The sequence below is a fragment of the Xiphias gladius genome, chromosome 2 (assembly GCF_016859285.1).
Source record: "Xiphias gladius isolate SHS-SW01 ecotype Sanya breed wild chromosome 2, ASM1685928v1, whole genome shotgun sequence".
Taxonomy (NCBI): Eukaryota; Metazoa; Chordata; class Actinopteri; order Istiophoriformes; family Xiphiidae; genus Xiphias; species Xiphias gladius.
The window spans coordinates 10,028,973-10,048,069 of NC_053401.1; the positions used below are offsets into that span (position 1 = coordinate 10,028,973).

Here is a 19,097-nt window from a genome sequence, read left to right on the forward strand (position 1 = left end):
TTTGATGGTACCAGGCAAAATGTATTTGCTCAATCATCAAAGCAGCAGAAGACAACTGGATGTGAAATTTGTCATTTATCTTAAGTAGAGGAGGTCTAAAAGCAAAACAGTTGAGAAACAATGGAACCATTTCAAGTCCCTTCTTCCCTTAAAATGCTTTGCAATTACACCGCTAAGCACTCTCTTCTGGCAGAAGTATAAGCCTCTCTCAGTATACTAAGGATATTACATAATAGTATCTTTTTTAGTATTTAAATACTAAATAAGGGATTTTGATTAATAGTAGAGAAGCAGAAACCATCAGGTTTAAAGTTAAGTTAGTGGGAATCTAAGTGCAAAATTCACATTTAACATAATATTTTAATAATCAATAAATAAAATATGTCAAGGTTCAACAATACAGTGTCAAACTGGAAAGTGTGTTTTATATTCGAAATGTTAAAAGTTTGAATTTGATATCGCAAGTTATTCACTCCTTGAATGTGTCATCATCACTGGTTCTTTGTTTTTTCCCCAAGCTTCTAATTATAAGAGAAAACAGGGAGAAATCCCCTCTGAGGGAGAAAACCTTTGTAATAATCACTCTTGTCTACTTTACAATAGTTTTATTGGTTATAGTTTAGTTTGAAAGTCAAGTGATTGAAGTGATTACAGCTTCCCAGAGGGGCAGTGCTGATGTTTCCAACTGGGGACACACACCTCAAAAATTGCAAAATTGAAATATTTACTGGTCATCATGAGTATAGACTTGTTTTTAGAGATAGAAGACAACAATACATAGAAAAATAATTCAGTTTGACCGAACCCCTGATGATCTAGAGTTCTGAGGAAAAAGCACGGGACATCAAAGGGTGTAAGGAATGTCAGTAATGGCTCAGCATTGTTTGCACATGTCCCTGCATAATACATTTATATGTCCTTAGATAAGAGGGCTTGTGTGTGTGTGTCTGTGTGTGTCATGCCACACTCTGCCTGCTGCTGTCTCTGCTGTGTGTGGACGCTCCAGAACAACGTCGTGAGAAGTCCAGAAAGATGCCGTCTTGCTCCGGCTCTGAGTCAAAAGACTCCAGGACGTGGTCCATCGTAATCTCCAGACTGGACGACGGACTGGGACCGGAGCTCGTGTCTTGAGCCAGCCCTCTGGAGGACGAGGGGGAGTCCCACACCAGCGATCCTGTGCCGTGTGCGTCCTCACATGGGGAGGCTTCAGGAAGGATGCCTGGGGAGCAATGCTGCGGCCGGTGAGGGTGGGGACCCACGGGACTGTCAGCGACTCTGGGCTGGGCGTCCTGGCTGGAGGTCACAGGGTCTGCACAAAAGAAAGCAAAAGTTTCACAGTTAAACATCTTATTGATCAATGTGTTAAACATGATAAGTAGTATTTTGGGCCTTTATTGATCAGCTTCCTGTTTATTCTTTCCTATGGAGAATACAGTGGCACCAGTGTCTAACTAACTAAATTAATTATTTTTTTCAAGCACTTAAACATAAAAAAAAAAAAACATGTAGGCATGAAGTCCAGTAAGATGGAAAAAGTTTTTCTTGGACATTCTTAAACTTAGAGAGTTTGATTTAAAGGTCAGAGATTGAACACATCACCAAAACACTTTAGTTTGTTTGAAAGGTCGTTTGAAACATCTATTCCTCCAGAGCTACCTACTGCAATCTTGAAAGTTGCAGTTGATTCGTTATATTTCTTGTTTTCCGTGTAGTCCTACCTGAAAGTGCAGTAAATTCTGCGGAAGCGGGGGAGAGGTGGGCGAGGCTGGACGTGCTGGCGTTACTGGTGGCGTTGGTGGTGCATTCGGCCACAGAGGTGCTCTCCTCCACACAGGAAGTCATCTCAGAGACGGAGTGTCGTCTGATACCTGTGCCACCTCCTATGGAGCAGTCCACGTCATATTCCACCACAGGGGTCAGCATGGGAACATTGTAGCTCTTAGACCGTACCACTGGATTTTTGGCGATGGGAGCGTTGCCTGGTTTGGAGGGCCCGGAGCGCTGCAAACACTTTTCTAAAGAGAGTGATACAGAGGGAAAAAGGAAAAAAAAAAAAGATTACTTTTTAATGTTGATTACTTTATACTTGCAATGGAACACCACAGAAAACCTTAACCACAAGAGAACATATAAACAAAGGAATGTTGAACTTGTAACATTTGGAAGCACATCTAGTGGACATTTTTCACACACACATTCACACAATCACTCACACACACACCTAATAGGCAGTAGGAGCAGTGCAGACTGGAGGATCCATCTCTGGAATATAAGCCATTAGTTCCCAGGTAGGGAGAGACCACCTTCTGGATGAGAGACTCCAGACGCAGGTAGTCGTCTGTTACACCTTTAGATTCATGGACACCCTTCATCAAACAAACACACAAACACAACTTTGTGTTAGCCAGTAACTGCTACTTGTTGGCTGGTGGTAATGGAAACTTTAGAAGGCATGAAAACATTTCCGTTGGAAAAAGAAAGAAAGAAAGAAAGAAAGGGCTCAATTTGGCTCTTTCGGCCACCTTCTGTGTGTAGAATCAAAAGTCTCTGATAAGTTTGCTGAATTTTAACATTGTTTCAAACATAATGGAATGACAGCTGCCAATAGGAGATACTATGCTTTCATAAACCCAGCTGGAAGACGACATGAGTAAAACACCAGAGAGTGTGGATTCAATTTAGTCCCAAACTCAGTAATAAACATGTATAAACATGCTCGGAAAGGAAAAACTTCAGGAGCATTGTTCAATTTAGATAAAAAGAGACGGACAAAATAAAACTACGTAACTGGTTTAATATAGACAATTTCTGTGAGGAAACTGAACAATGGATATAAACTTCATGATGAAACGCGCCGCAAAGAATGTGAACTTTGTAGCGGCATTATCTTAGCCATTCTATTCTATACTTGCTCCACCCTCCAATGGGCTTTGCTGTTAAATTAACCCCTTCAAGGGTCCGCCTTGGCATCCTTAGACAGATCTTTGCACTCACAGCCAAATCAGGGGGGCTGTGACTGCACCCTGCGGTCCCCTATAAAACCCAAGCGCACATGCTGCTCATCTCGCTTTTTCGCTCGGCCACTCTGAAGACGGATGTTTCACCTATGAAGACTCTGCCACCCTCCGGTGTTGTAGGATGTCAACAGTTAAGAACTGCCTGAGCTGCGCCTCACCGCTGGCGGCTTTCAACGGCCACGACAATTGATTTTGCCAACTCGGCTTGCGCCACTCCTGCCACACCTGTGTCGCGCTCAATCGGAAGGAGAGCGACCGGCGGCGGCAGTCCGTCAACTCCGTCCGCTCCCTCAGCGCCAGCCCAGCATTGGTGGCTCCCTCCAAGTGCGTGACACTCTTCATGGAGCACCCATCTGGCGAATGGAGACCACATAAGTGTGACAGCCAAGGCAGAAACATTGCATGCAGCCCGTTCCCCCTCACCTACCGCTGACTTACCGTCAGCCTCCACCTTTCAATGGTGTTGTGCGCACGGCTTTCCCCAGCACCACTGAGTGAGCAGCACTGAAGGGGGAAATAGCCTCACTCCTGAGGAAGGGAGATTTCATGACGGTCGGAGGCACAGAAGGCTTTTTTCTCCCCATATTACCTAGTTCCCAAGCAATCGGGAGGTATGAGACCCATACTCTACACTCGACACATCGCGCAGCGTCCTTTTCGCATGTTGATGACCAGACAGTTGCTGGAATGCATCCAACCAGGTGAATGGATGACATCTATCTGAAGGACGCATATTTTCACGTCCCCTTTCTGCTGCAGGGCAGGAAGTATCTGTGTTTTGCTGTAGGAGAGGGGATTTGTCAGCACTGTCACCTCCTGTTCGGTTACTCGCTGGCAAAATGCATTACTTCAAATGTGTGGAGAGGGCATTGAGCCTCCTCAGAGAGAGGGAAGTGAGGATTCTGACCTACACAGACAACTCGCTGATCCTCATCTCCTCACAGCAGGAAGACAGGGCCCACACGGAGCTGGTGACCCACCATATCACGCAGCTGGGCTTTGCTGTCAGTTATGGAAAGAGTGCTCTGCAACTGAGCCAGCAGGTGCAGTATCTGGGACTGCACCTGGATGCTCAGACCATGAATGCACGCCTGTCAGAAGAATGCACGACGGCGCTCATACAGCTTTGTCACCGGGTGAAAACAGCTGCGACGTTAACGGTGGGGAGGCTCATGTCACTGCTGGGGATCTTGTCAGCAGGGCTTGCTGCACATGAGAGAACTTCAACTGCGGTTTGCGTGTTTCAAACTGAATCCAAGCTGCGGCAAGCTCTGCAGGCTATGCATGTCGCCCAGACTTGGAGCAATATAGCCTTGTGAAACTCACCCAGCCGTCTCTTAAGTTGGAAACTAAACTAAACTGTGTGGTAATGGTATAAAAAGTTTAAGAGTACAGGTAGCTAAACTCTGAGAAAACCCAACAGGTCCCCTCATGTTGTGCACAGCCTTGTGCTCAGGTCAGTTTCAGGTTTGAAGTTTTCAAGTCTTTCTGTTTATTTGCTTCATGTCTTGCAAGTAGATATGCAATGCCCAGGGGAAGAGGGAAAGAGACAAAGTGTATTAGTCAGGCAAGCTAATGATCAGTAATGGATGAGGTAAAGAAAAAATATTGCTTTATGTCTCGAATCGGGTCTTAAACCTGAGTTAATTGTTTTTATGGCCACTTGAGAGAAATGTTACAAACTGTAAGCACAACACTGACACATTATCACCTTATAAATTTGAAATCTTGATCATATAAGCAAACAGCAGACACAGCGGAAAATTAGCATTATTTTGTTTTTTTCCATTATATGAGGAATGTAAATTCAATATTTACTCTCCTTTTAGCTCTGGATTGGTATCCACCAAATTCTGAGCAAAATATCTGGCTCTAGGCTCTATCCGGCTTTAGCTGCTAAATACTCCACTATGTTCAACAGTTAGTCATTCAACAGTTAGTCTGTCTGTTGTTTGGTGCTGGGCATTTAGTGCACAGTAGGTTTCTGGAGCTGTTCTCTTTTTCTCTGAGAACAGCTGCCTGCTTCTACTGGAAACAACACTGATGAGAGCGGTAAGACCTAACCAAAACAGTAAAGTTGCCAGCCGTATAACCAAAACAATGCGCTAAAAGACACCAAGTTTCGTACTGCTGAGTCAATTTTTCATCACTAGCAGTAACACTTTTCACATTACACATAGTCATTTGATTCATTGTTAATATGAAAACATTGATTAGAGCATCTCTAAGGGCATAGGTTTGGGATGGGCTTGGGTCTAAGCTTTAAAACCATGTGAAACACTACTACAAACTAAGAAGGTGAGTAAAAAAAGCTTGGAACATGGTTTCATCTGCTATCAGAGCTCAATCACAACCAATTTCCTTAATGGAATAAAGGGGGCTTTCTTCACTTTAAGGCAAGCTTGCAACTTTGGATGCATCCCACTTCACCATACATCCACTCTGCCTATGTGGAGCCCTCATTGCCCAGTTTATTGTTTATTGATAGTTCTTCTTGTTTCATGGGACCCAAATAATTGTTTTTGCACTGTCGCCAGGAGACACATGCATTATAGCTGTCACCTCTACAGCAAGGCTCAAACCCCCTGTGCATTTGATGTTAGTGTGTGTTTAAGTAGTTCAGTTGAAAACAAGTTATCCTCATAATCAAGATGGTGCTGTTTTATGAACTCAGAGTTGTCATGAATAACAAACAAGAACTCTGCAGTTTGAAAGGTTCCGGCTCTTTGTTTCCGTCTAGTCAAAGCCGCAACGTCCTGATGCCATATTTCCACGTCAGGAGACCTCATACTCGGCGGGACTTTAGACCATTTAAAGAAATAAAATACTTTTAGAAGTTGGATTTAGTTCAGAATTACGTCCACAATTTTGTTAAACCAATTTTCACACTGAGGGGTGTGATATATATATATGTCTTTGAATAACAAAGTAGAGATCAATCAAGTTTCAATACTCTGAAGCACTGAGCCCATGCATAAAAACCACAGTACAGAAACAAACCACATAAATAGAAAAGACTTTAGTGAATTGGCGTCACAGCATCTTAACAGAATGAAAGGGAAATTGCTAACAGATGAGACAAGAAGTAGCAAACAGCCAATATTCACTGCTGAATTTTATCTCTCTTACACTCATTCTTTTTTCTTAGCTGCTCTGCTTTCCTGTCTGCCTTCATATATTCAACTCAACCTATTTTTCTCTTCCTCTTTCTCTGTTTCCCATTGATTTGATATTTATTGTGGACAAACAAAAACAGATCAATTAAAATGACTCTGCACTACATGTCTGTACACAGTGCATAAAACAACAGAATAAATATGTCCTCTTTTCTATTTTTTTTTTTTTTTTTTCCACTATACCTCCCTCTGTCTGAGTCTGGGGGCAGCAGATTCGGGTCAACGGGTCACTACAGTGATGTCCAAACTAACCCAAACACACACACAGAAACAGACACACTCTCACAGACTCAGTTCCTTCACCCAGACACACTTGAGAGCACATTTAATCCACTTAATTCACTCCCTGACCCACATCTTATGCCTGACCAATAAATTCCTAACTTTAAAGGAATATACTAGGTTTTTGGAAGATTGGCGTACGTAATGTTAGCTGTTGACGACCAAAATCAAAATCAGCCACTAATATTGGATTGGTTAGTCCACTGCTCAATAAACAATCGAGACTGCCTCATAGCTTGTAATCCTTCAGGAGTCAAAGGTTGCTAAAATTTTATGCAGAGAATTAATACCCATTGAGGAATACATTTTTAGAGTCACTACTACAAAGTTTCTACATATTCCGATACACTCTCAATTTACCCAGTAAACCCAAGTAGGTTTTTCAAGAAAAGTTTAAATCCTTTCTTCTTCTTAAACATTTAGGTGGTTGTTGTACTGTTAAAAGACCTCAAAGGTTCATTGAAAAGCCAATTTATCAGCTGGGGTCTCTAATGGACGCCATTGTTCTGAGTTTATAAGTTTAAGATATAAGGTTGGAGCTCACATAAATTCTAGTCACAAAACCATTTATTCTTTGCTTTCGATACCTTAAATAAGACAGTTAGTAAAAATATTCAGAAACTACCTAAATGTACATTCTTATTTGATGATTTATTTTTACATCGTCTTGTTTTATATGTTCCAAGAATTTAAATGCGTTGAAATTCACAGCAAGTACCTCGCCTCTGAGCTCTCTGTAATTAAGCTATACCTAAATATATTTGCACGTCATCTTGATCAACAGTTTAAATTAAGGGTGCTGTGGTTATATGGTATTCAACTGGTCTCTTTCCATGTGCTTTCTGTCATGTTCTGAGGACCAGAGCAATGATTACTTTGATGCAGTGGTTACAAACCTTTTTACTCTTCACTAGGTGTATGTCTGTATGTTGGGAGCAGTTCAATTTTTAAAAAAATTTTTATTGTAATTATTTTTAAAGGCTTTTAAAGGTGACACTACACGTTATTAAACTAGATAGTTAGAAAAAAAATCATGAATATCCTGCAACAGTGAAATATGGAGTTGATCAACATTGACTGAAAATGCAGTCATGGAGATGGATAAAATGTGAATTTTGAAAAACAAGTAGTGTCCTAACTTGCAAATCCAGTACTTTTAGTGTGCACAAAGAGTACAGCAGCACCACAGTGACATGATAAGTAAACAGCTCTTTCTGTTCCCGAAGGAAATGAAGGTACTGGACAATTTACTGTGTGCAGCTATGTGTCACTACACAGTGGCTGAGTAACTAAACCAAATAAAACTGGTTCAGCTATATGTATAATTATGTAAAATTACCCACAGGGAACATATGAGTGTCTGTGCTCTCAATACTTAGCAGACAAGACAAGAAATTCAGGTATTCCTGGAACTCTCGGCTTCAACATGATTTCCACATATAAAACCGAACTTTTGGCCAATGAGGTCTAATAAGCTCTACTCATAATTGACTTGATGAGTTGCCACAGTCTTCAACGACAGTGTAAATATGGGTAATTCACAGAGACAAACATCGACACAAATACTCACTCAGACACACACACGCGCGCACACACACACACACACACACACAGACAGGGTGCGGAGGGTACTGACTGGTCATGGGAAGAGGACTGTGCTCTGTGTTCACACTGAGATTACTTCCTGTGAGATCCCTTTGCAGGAAAAAAAAAATGAAAAACTCAACCTCTTTCCCCATCTGTTGTAATTTATCCTCTTCCCTCAGCCCACATCAGTCATGGATGTCCGTGCTGTGTGTTTGATGCTGTGTGTGGATGACGGTGATAGAGTGATAGTAAAAAAAAGAGGGGAAAAAAATACATGAAAAGACAACGAAAGAGGGTGCATGTGTTTGTGTGTGTGTGTGTGTGTGTGTGTGTGTGTCTGTGTGTGTGTGTCTGTGTGTGTGTTTGTAAACCTGCAGTATTAGCAGCATCTGTATGATAGAAGGCGGAACACGGGCTCTGGGTCGAGAGAGAGCTTCGTCCAGTTTCAGGTTTAGGGCGATGATGTTCCTGAAGTGGAGCAGAGCCAGCTGACGCACTGATGGCTCCTTTCCCTGAAGACACACACGCGTCATCATGTTAGAGGTGCGTGAGGAGAAGATTACAGTGTGAGTGTGTCAACGGGTGTGTGTACCTGTACAGGATAGAAAATGGCCTGCAGCATGGACAGAACATCACAGAAGAAGAAGTCCCATGTGTCGGCCAGAGAGTCCAACAACTTCTGACCTGTTTGGCACAATTAGGAGGAAATTAGAAAGAAAAAAAAAGAAAAAACAGCAACAAGACTTTCTGGCACATGCACAGTTAAATCTTGTGGGTGTTTTGGAAAGATATTATTTATATTAAGATATTGCATTATCCAAGGACCTCATTGTAATGATTGCCAAAGTTGTCTGTCCCACACAAATACATGTATATTTTGTCGGACATGACAGAGGCTTTAATTTGTAAAGTAAAAATTCATATCCTGTGCAAACTGGCCTCTTGGTGATTTAAATAATTAGTTTTTTTGGCCTGCATTCTTTGATTTTTTTGTGTGTTTTTTTCTGAGGTGGAAGCTGTATTGGAGAGAGCTTAAGAAGCATTTAGGGTGTAACAACATGGTGACTCCATTCAAAGACAGAGGAAAGTTCTGTCAATCAAAGTGTGAAATAGTCAAAGATAATAAAATGTAGTTCATGTATCAGCATTGGGTAGGGAAAATTTTACTGTACAACAGGCTCAAAAAAAAAAACTTCTTGGGGGGACTAGTACCAGATGTTCCTGAAGTTTATTTTTTGCAGTGCAGACACATTTATTCAACTCAAACTACTACTGATTAAGACAGAACAAAGGTTCTGTGAGTCACTGTGGTTTCTCTTATCTTTAGTTCTCACTGATTGAATGTTGTGTAATTGACGCAAGGCATTACTTCCTGTGACGACAGCATTTCAAATCTGCCACAGTCAATGTGTGTGTGCATGTGTGCAGGTGTCTGCAAGTGTGTGTTTTATCATTTCACAGGTGCTTCGAATAAAGGTTACACATTTACCACAACAGAGAGAACAAAATGATTTTTTTGTCTCTTGTTCTTTCCTATACAAGTGCTCTGACTGTGCATGTGTGCATGTGTGCGCGTGTGTGTGTGTGTGTTTGAGCATACAAGTGTGTACTGCAGAAAAATGTCCTTCACCAAGAGTGATGGTGGAGAGATGAAGCCATGTCCTCACAGTTAAAACTAATAGTTAAATGGTTAACTCTGCATCTGGAATTTTAGTCAATTATTATTTTTCCCTGCTAGACCTGTGTCACTCTGAGCATTCATGTCTGTGTTTCCCTGATATGAATCACTGGTCCTAGGAATGCTCCTCATCAAAACCGGAAGCACCAGGAGAAATCTAAAATTCAGAACTCAACCAAGGACTTTGACTTTTCCTTACAATTAATGTACATTTATACCATTCCTAACTAAGCAACAACTGATATAGCTTTTATATTCAGATATTATTACATCAACAGTCTTTTATGTAAGTTTTTTGTCTGTAAATTTGTTCCAGTGTCTCAGGGCTGGAGCTGGAGCTCTGCGATTATGAGACGACAATTATGTTGTTAATCACTGTTTTTGTTCTTGTTCCTTTATTTCTCTCAATTTACAATTCATAAATTCTTTTTTTTGTGTGTGTGTGTGTGTGTTTATGTGTACCTTCATAGAAGCGGATCTTGTCTCTCAGTATGACCATGCCTTTAGTGAGCAGCTGGTTCTGAAGGTACTCCGTAAAGAAGGAGCCCAGCTCTGTCTTCAGCAGCTGTCTGCAAAAAAAAGTGCATGTGAGCGTACACATATGCTGAGACAGGCAAATGCACACACACACACACACACACACACACACACACACAGAAACCATCACTGAGACATCAAACTGCTGAATATGAACCAGTGGTAATGAGACTGCATATGCAAGCTGCAGTGTTTAAACAGCAGCAGACTCAGGAAATGAGAAAAGATGTTGTTCACTCTGAAAACAAGGGCAACAGCGACATCTGAACACTTCAACAACAGGATTTTCACTGATAACCGGTTAATATACACACATACACACACACACACACACACACACACACACACACACACACACACACACACACACAGCACGGATTAGTGTGACAGCTCAGTTGCTGTTATTATAGGAGGAGAAAAGCCGACCTTTAATCTTCATGGTGCACAAAACATCACTGGGCAAACAGTGCATGTTTGGAAACATAAAAATAGGGTATAATTTAACAAATCTTGTTTGTCTCTTACGAGATACAGAAAGCATCACAACTACTGCTGTGTGAAGACGAAGTTTTCAATTTATTCCATTTTAAATACAACAGCTTGACCAATTCACCACCTCTGACCATCTTACGCTGTGGGATAATTAACCATCAGTGTTGCACCAAGTATTGTGTGTGCGTATGTGTATACTGTATATAGTGTATTATATTTACAGTACATGACTGGAGTCGGTTATGACAGTCCTGTGTCAACTGCCCTCAGCTACACTGTATTTAAACACCAAACACAGCAGTGACCCCTCTGCAACCTCAACCTGTCATTTCCCCTTTTAAACAATTTCAAGGTGTTTCTGATTCAGTGGACAGCAGAGAATGACGCGACAACAGTAACTGTTACTGGGTATGTGTTCATGTGTTAAGACTAAATTTAGCACGCTGAAGCTGTCACTGTGTGTGTATGGGAGAAAGAGTGTTTGTGCATGCAAGAAATCTGCCGCTACAGCAGGGGAAGATGAGAAATTACCGAAGAAAACACTATAATTTAGATAAACGTCCTAAAAATACAAACCAGCTCCAGCTAAAAATGCTGCAGCCTTGTGTGAAAGTCAGCAAGACAGTCAGGAAGACAGACAAACAAAAAAACAGGCAGACAGGGAGCTAACCTGACACCTTCATTCAGAGTGTAGAGTTCGTTTTCTCCCAGATCCTTCCTCTGGAAAACCGAGATGACTGCATTGTGGATGCTGCGAATAAACACACAGGGAAGCATTTAGTAGACGCTTATTTACAAAGACTAATGACTGATGTGTAGAACATTCAAACAATAAACAATATGCATGATCACTACGTGGCTGCTACATGAGGCAAAATTTGGTATAAAAAATTATTATAATAGTAGATAGTTTTAGAAGCTAAAAATACAGAGGAGACATGCACACTGTGCCTCTGTAGAGTAACCTTGAGCAAACTGTGAATCTGGGTTAAAAGCCATAAAATCTAAAGTGTAAACAAAGAAAAATATTTTTTTTAAAAATCAGCAGACAACAAAACAGGAGTGTAAAACATAAAGGGTCAGAATGGGGATAAGCTTGTCTCATTGTAGGATTCAGTACAGCTCATGTGGTCCATGCAGTCCTCCAACCATCTAGGAAACTGAGAGCTCTTGCCTTCCACTCTCCTGCTGTCTGGTTTTACATAAAGCCGAAAAAACCATAAAATACAGCCAGAGAAAAGAGAAAGAGAAGACCCGGGAAGAAAAGAATCTATGAGGCAGAATGAGATAAAAAGAGGAGTGAGAGGTGGATGGAGATAAAGAGAGATAGTGATGGACCCTGAGGGAAGCGAGACAGAAAGAGTTGATGTGCGTGCATGCATGTGTGTGTGTTTGTGTGTGTGTAGAAAAAGCTTCGTATTCATAGCATGAATAATGGCAGCGATACAGCTTTCTGCTGGGGATGTTTATTCCCACATGACATTGCCAGTGAAAAAGGTACACACACACAAAAACGTGCACATGTGTGTGTAAACATAAGCATGAGCGCTTGAGTAGGGACACCTGGATGGACAAAAAACCACATGTCCTCACATTCATCAAGTAAACCGACATGGCTCACACTTACGACAGATTGTGAGTACACACGTCAGACCCTCTCTCACACCGACCTGTTCCAAGTGGCGTTGGCCCCGGCGCGCCTCTGCTGGGTCCCTTTGTCTTTACTGCACTCCTCTGCCAGCCCCCCAGCTGTTCCTCCCTTCTCCCCACCTCCCCCTGCTTGGGTTTTCGCCTGCGAGAGGTCAGTCAGACTGGAGGACGAGCCGCTTCCCAACCTCAGTTTGCTGTGGAGACTCCTCGAAATCCAAAAAGACGGAAGAGAGAAACCATAATAACCACAAAGTGCTTTCAGTATTGGGATTGGACAAGACAGATGTGGAAAGTGGAGCTGGTTTCGTGGACCCAAGTCACCCAAACACAATAGTGGGTTTTTTTTTTTCATTAAAAGCTGCATGTTTTTAAACGTTTGGGGGGAAAACAGATGATTTCTGTCTTAAAATAATTTTTTCTCCAGATTTTAATGGCTGACAAAATTAGCATTTATTGAGGGGTGATTACTTTTTATAAGCCACTGGTTAATGTTTACACAAGCTGATGTACTATACTGCTTCGGAAACATACAGTAGTGAGCCCAGGATAACAGCCCTGAAATCCAGAAGGATGGTACGGAGAGACGTGGGGGTACGAAGTTCAAGAGGAGAGCAATAAAGAGGAAGAGCGATGTAAAAGGGTGGGATGAAGGGAGGTGCGAAGAAAAGAACAGAAACAAAGAGAGCGAAGTGAGGAAGAGAGGACGAGAGACTGAAAGAGCAGAGACACGGCAAAGACAAAAAAGCAGGATTATAGCGGTAATATTCAGAGAACTTCCAGACCGCAAGTCAGTCCATGGAAATGAAAGAAATATCAACAGTGTTTTCAGTCTCAGCACTAAAAAGCAGAGTGGCTGACATGATGCACTTTTTATCTTTAAATAAACTAAACCTATCGAATCTTTTTGATTTTAAACATATGGAAATTGTAGTAAATTAATTTTTGGAGAACTTGACAGTGAGGACTCTTTTTCTAATCCTCACTTCTTCAAAAGGACAGTCGAGTGTAAAGACTTGACTCTACAGATTATGGTCGGCAGGAAATTTCGGTCAAGTTTAGGAAAAGGGTTCAGGTGAAATATGTAATTGTGATGGTCATGGTACGGAGCTGGGGAAAGACACATTTGGTCAAATTTGGACCCTCATAGGCGTAGCCTTGTGTGTGAAAGAGGAAAGCGGGAGATAGAAAACTGGTGTCACCCCGCTAAATATCTCAGGTACTGCAAATGTTTTTAAAAAAAACTCTTCTTCCATGTACAGTATATGCGTTATATATAAAGTCGAAAGGACTAGTTGATTAATCAATTAGTCAATCGATGAAAAATTATTTGCAAAAATTTTGATAACTGATCCTTAATTCTTTATCAGGCAAAAATCATTAAAAACAACCCAACTTGAAAAATATGTAAGAGTTGAAATATACAACATATCCCTTCTTCACACACACACACACACACACACACACACACACACACACACACACACACACACACACACACACACACACACTTGCACATTATGTACTTACTCTAGTAAGTGAAAAGGTACCACATATCCCCACTCCATGAGTGCTTGTCTCACTGATCTGAATGAAAGGTGAATGAGGTAAATAATGAAGAAGTGGAGGCTGAAAAGTGTCTTTGTCCTCGCGGGTCTCTATCTAACTTGCTTTCTCTGTCTTCTCTCTAGTTTCTTTTCTCTTCCTCCGGCTTTTCAACTCCTCTACCTTCACTCTTTCTACTCTTTTCTCCCACTTTACCCCTATTTCTCTCCCTCCCTTTGCCAGTCCATGCCAGTCGGTGACCATGTGACCCTGTGCACTTCTGTGCCAGGCGGACAAAGAAACCCTTTGAGGTTCAAGAGCTGCCAGATGGGAGGGGAAAGATTTAAAGGTGACACACATTTCACTTCCTCCTCCACTCTGTCTCTCTGTGTGGGGCCGATAGAAGAAATAAAAAATAGTAGAAGATAGAAGAAATAGTCAAGCTGTTGACCCAATTCACGTTGACCTAATTCACTGATCACCGATCAAAATTTCTTTATTTCTCATATTGATTTTGTCTGGTTTTATCATCTGCTGTGGAATTCTTTGTTTTTCTTCTTAGTTTTCACTACATTTTTAATTATCCATGCCCAATGAACACTGCTCACATGATTGGAATTTAAGTTAACTGAATTTAAATGAATTTGGACATAAAAAGCAGAAGAAATAGAAAAGAATGGACGCAGTGGAAGGATAGAAAGTGGGAAAGAGAAAAAAAAAGAAGAGATGGAAAATCAGAGTCATGTAAAAGAATATGACAGGGAAGAGGAGAGAAGGTGTGTATGTGTGTGTTGTAGGTCCGTCTGTCAACCTTGATCTTAGTTCAACTCCACATAAATGGGTCAGTGTGAGAAACAGGAGCCCTGAGCCCAGTCACACACACACAAGGAGACACACACAAACACACACACACACACACACACACACAAACACACTGCTCACGTCAAAGTGAGAGAGAGTTTCCAAATACTCTCAGAAAAGAAGGTGCAGTGTTGTAACTTGTGCCACTAAATCTACAGACGCTTGAGTCAAAAGCTTTCTCCAGAAGAATGGATGATGCAGAGCATGAAACACAGGTAGAAGATATAGAGACTCAAAGTTGCAGAGCTCGCTGTTTAGACAATCCCTCCGCTGATGGAAAAAAAGCTATTTATTTCTGCATTTGCATGAATTAAAGGGCGCAGACGTAACCCGTAAGTTAGATGCTTTCTGTTTTTGGCTCTGAAACAACAGGAAGAGTTGAGAGAGAAAGGTCTGTGGTCTAATTACTAAACAAAGGACGATAAAGGGGATGTTTGCATGAATGAAAGAATGAATGAGGTCATTCAGGAATGTTTGTGTGTGTGTGTGTGTGTGTGTGTGTGTGTGTGTGTGTGTGTGTGTGTGTGTGTGTGTTTCACTTTCATCCATCTTTGTGTGCCCCAAAGGACCGAGACAAAGAAAGAAAAGGGAAAAGAAAATTGGAGCTCTAGTGAAAACTCCTGCATGAATGAGACCTGCCGGTTGCAGTGTGTGTGTGTGTGTGTGTGTGTGTGTGTGTGTGTGTTCTTACCTCCTAAATGAGCCCTCTCGTTCCATGTTAGCCCTGACAGACAGCCGTGACCTAGTGACCGCCTAGTAGCTGCCACCCACCAATCAGCATCTGAAAAAAGAAAACGATCAGAATTACGTGGGAACGTGTTCCCTGCATGTTCTCAGAAAACAAAACCTCAGTCAATTCACTTTGAGCAACCTGGAGAAAATCAACAGGTTGTTTATTGTGGAAATACTAGAAAAGTTTTGCACAAAAAGATGCTTTCAGCCTATTTATCTTTGAGAACGACAGCGTAAAAGTGAAACCGCAGACATCTACCATGGTACCGGTAATCATGGTTTACCAGCCGATAGAGATCCTATGTAGTGTACATCATCTGCTGACTACGAAACTTAGCATGTTTTTCAATACCTGGGGGTTAAATAAAATAAGCTTATATGTGTCACTACACATTGAAAGCTGCATGTTCAATGAGAATTTTAGAAGAAAGTGAGATCAAGCGAGTTTTGGAAAAGCCATTTTCATTTGTGAAAGATTTAACAGATGAAAGCTGCATCTCGGTTTCAGAGCTGCGTGGTTTTATAACAGGATTTGGCCGTTTTCAACTTTTTCCAGTGATAGTGTCAAAAAAACACAGACACTGGCAGGCAGAAGTGCACGCCGACTCCCTGTGGATCTGACCCCCGGGGGATGAATGGGCTGAAAAGAAGGCATAGACTGCACCGGTTTTCACCGGGATGGCTTCTACAAAGAAAAACATATGCCTTTGCTCTCGTTTCAAAGATTCTTTAGTCGCACAATGCACACATAGCGGCTTTTGAAACAGCACCGGGGAGCACTGAGGATGGCCAGTGCTCTGTCACTGTTGCCGTGAAAATACCAGAGTTTCTCAGACGGACACAGTAAACCCGCTGACACCTGCAGACAGACGAAAAAGGCTTCTACTCCCCGTCTGGCTAACAAGGAAGCAGTATTCTAATCAAATTACGGTAAAGTGGTTGAGACAGACATTTGATCCCACCACGAACTCAGATGCCCCTACTCGCTCCATCGCTCACAGACACACATCCACACAGAGATAGAGAGACACATACAGTAAATCAGGCAGGTTTATAATACAAGGCCAAACGGGGTAAGGCTAAAGCTTCCTCATGACCTATATCACGGTCTTAACCAAAACATTTTTGCCCTATTGTTTTGTTTGTTTTTTTTTAAATCTGCAGCTTTGTAACAGCATTGATAAAATATGCAACATTAAGGAGCCCGTGGATTACAGTGATAGTTTCAGATTTTTTGGCTAAGCAAAGCATGTAAAGTCTGCATCGGTCAGAGCAATCATTAAATCTGGTTTATTTTCACGATCAGGGCAATCGTCGTCTGTTTTCTTTAAAATCTGTAGAGTAGTGAGGTTCAGGCTTTACTTCCTGTAAATTGTATTTGTCGCTATGCAATGTGAGCCATGATCTGCTGTTGTCTGGTGGCTGCAGTGACAGGCGTCACCTGCTCTATCCTATCTATTAATTTCGTTTTTTTTTTTTATCACGTACTTTTCTTTTAATATCTTTGTGAAGCGCTCTGGACAACACAAACGCCCCTGTGACATAAATTAACTTGATCTGGCAAGATGAAAATAACTTTAACCTTCTGTTTGCGGCAAGCCCCTATGCTGGGGAAAAAGTCAAGGTGAGCCCGCGTAGAGAAGCCGATTTGAGACCAGAAGGGCAGCCCTTCCAGAACTGTTAAGATTTGTGTCTGGTAAAAAGATGATTAATATTACAACTACATAGATGTCTCTGTCTCACTGTGGCTCTGGTAAATCACACATGGCCCCCGCAGAGAGAAATGTATCTGGGCTGAATGACAGACACATGCTCCCAAACTCAATCCGGGTGCTGCGAGAGTCCTGCTGCCTGTCTCCGACTGGCTCTGTCCCTTTCTTAAGCTCCAGCGCAGTGTGCTTTCCTGCCTTGCTCAAGGGGCTCTCGGACTGCAGTTACATGGGCTGCGGCTATGCGAACTTAATTCCGCCCCTGGCCGGATCTTCATGAGCAGTCCAGGCGATGGAACCAGCGGACTCCCACTCATTTAAAACCTCACTTCTCCTGCTCCTCCTCCTCCTCCTCCTCATCGCACCTCTCTCAGCAGTAGACAGTTCGCATTGTAAGTAGATAACAGGGACTCCACTGCTGAAAAATAACACCCATAATCTACTTCAACTGGAAAACAACACAACACACACACATACAGAGAGCGAGAGAGAGAGAGAGAGAGAGAGAGAGAGAGAGAGAGAGCACACCATTCTGCAGACTGGCACCAGGACAGGGAAATTACCACCCTGTACCACACAAGTGCTCGAGCCTTGAAGCAGGTTTGTCTGCTTTATCAGCTTCAGGGCGCAGAACCAGAAGCTGGATGGCTCTGCTGTAAAAAAAAAACCCAACCACCGGTGTCGGTTTTTCAAGCAACTACTCTACCTGGCCAAACGCCCCATCGAGTCCCTTGCCCCTTGTCTACCAGCGTGGGCAACTGGTGTGCAGTACACCACTTCTACATTACTGCCACGCACTGACAATCTGGACTATATTGCTCGAGGGGAGTAATCGATAGCACTTAGTAGGAGGGGGGGGAAAAAAAATTCCCTTTAGGAGAAAACCTATTCTTACGTGGAGTTAAAACGTAAGAGGTATTCGGTTACTTTGAGGACTTTAAGGGAATAAAATGCTGTTCCTCCGCGCTAACGTCGCGTCGCTCTGCTCGTTTATCTTTACAGAACCGACGCGAGGTCAGCCGCTCTTCTTAAGTCTGGAGTTAGAGTCGATACTGAATACTCACTTTTTTCAGAAGTCTTCCCGGCAACCTTTTTTCTTTTTTCTTTTTTACAGCAAGCGTGCACTTCGTTAAAATCGCGCAACTCAGCCGAAAACACCTCCCCGCGCCTCTGCGGGGACTCGAGGGTCTACGCCGGGGGTTGGAACGTCGGTTTTCGCTGTGCGTGACAGCGCGCGAGGGCTGCGCACGTTCCGCCGAGGAAGATGCGGTGTGCGGGGCTCGCGTGAAGCCCCCGGCGCGAGCTGCGAGCTGTCAGCGCGGCTCTCGGGACTGTCCGCGGTCGTCAGCGAGGGGGAGAGAGAGAGAGGAGGAAGTGAGAGAGAGAGAGAGAGAGAGAGACAGAGAGTGTGTGTGTCAAAGAGAGCGACAGTCTGACAGAGTGACGGTGTGTGTGTGTGTGTGTATGCACACGGGGGGTTCGTGTGCACAATGGTCGATGGGTGAGAAATGTAGCCCTATGGAAATTGTTTGTGGTTTTAGTGTGTGTGTGTGTGTGTGTGTGTGTGGTTGGCTTTAGTGTAAAAGTATGTGCTAACACACACAGCGGGGGGGAAAAAAAGATAGATGAAAACCAAAAGCAAAGAATTACCACTACTGCTGCTCTAGTCTTCTAGCACACACGGTGCGACCAGCAGCTGCGTACACACAGTCCTGGTTGGCATCATTGTACAAGTACAGAGTTCAGAAATACTATCCTCAGAAATAAATACAAATTAATTAAAATGTTAACATAAAATGTCCAATGTTACTGAACAACAACAAAACTTCTTTCA

At 42.5% G+C, this 19,097-nt stretch overlaps 1 protein-coding gene across 6 annotated transcripts; it reads right to left on the bottom strand.

Annotated features, from left to right (window-relative positions):
• Positions 1-479: 479 nt before the first annotated feature.
• On the bottom strand, positions 480-18,559 carry LOC120796890 (proline-rich protein 5-like). Of its 6 annotated transcripts, none has more exons than XM_040140098.1 (10): positions 18,328-18,559; positions 15,514-15,603; positions 12,440-12,622; positions 11,440-11,520; positions 10,203-10,309; positions 8,655-8,746; positions 8,434-8,574; positions 2,222-2,366; positions 1,719-2,015; positions 480-1,309 (listed from the first exon to the last, which is right to left on the bottom strand). In XM_040140098.1, the coding sequence occupies exons 2-10, from the start codon at positions 15,537-15,539 to the stop codon at positions 957-959; spliced, it is 1,425 nt and encodes a 474-aa protein (XP_039996032.1). In that variant the 5' UTR covers positions 15,540-15,603; positions 18,328-18,559; the 3' UTR covers positions 480-956. The 6 variants fall into 6 exon arrangements, with proteins under 6 accessions (XP_039996032.1, XP_039996007.1, XP_039996015.1 ...); XM_040140073.1 differs by having other exon boundaries at positions 12,440-12,634; XM_040140089.1 differs by having other exon boundaries at positions 481-1,309; positions 12,440-12,625.
• Between the last annotated feature and the right edge of the window lie 538 nt (positions 18,560-19,097).

Coding starts and splice junctions, on each gene's coding strand:
- LOC120796890 (XM_040140056.1), bottom strand. CDS start 13,984: ATGGAGTGGGGATATGTGGTACCTTTTCACTTACTAGA. Junction 12,635..13,946: donor GTACCTTTTCACTTACTAGA/GTAAGTACATAA, acceptor TCCGTCTTTTTG/GATTTCGAGGAGTCTCCACA. Junction 2,367..8,433: donor AGATGCTGCTAATACTGCAG/GTTTACAAACAC, acceptor TGTTTGATGAAG/GGTGTCCATGAATCTAAAGG.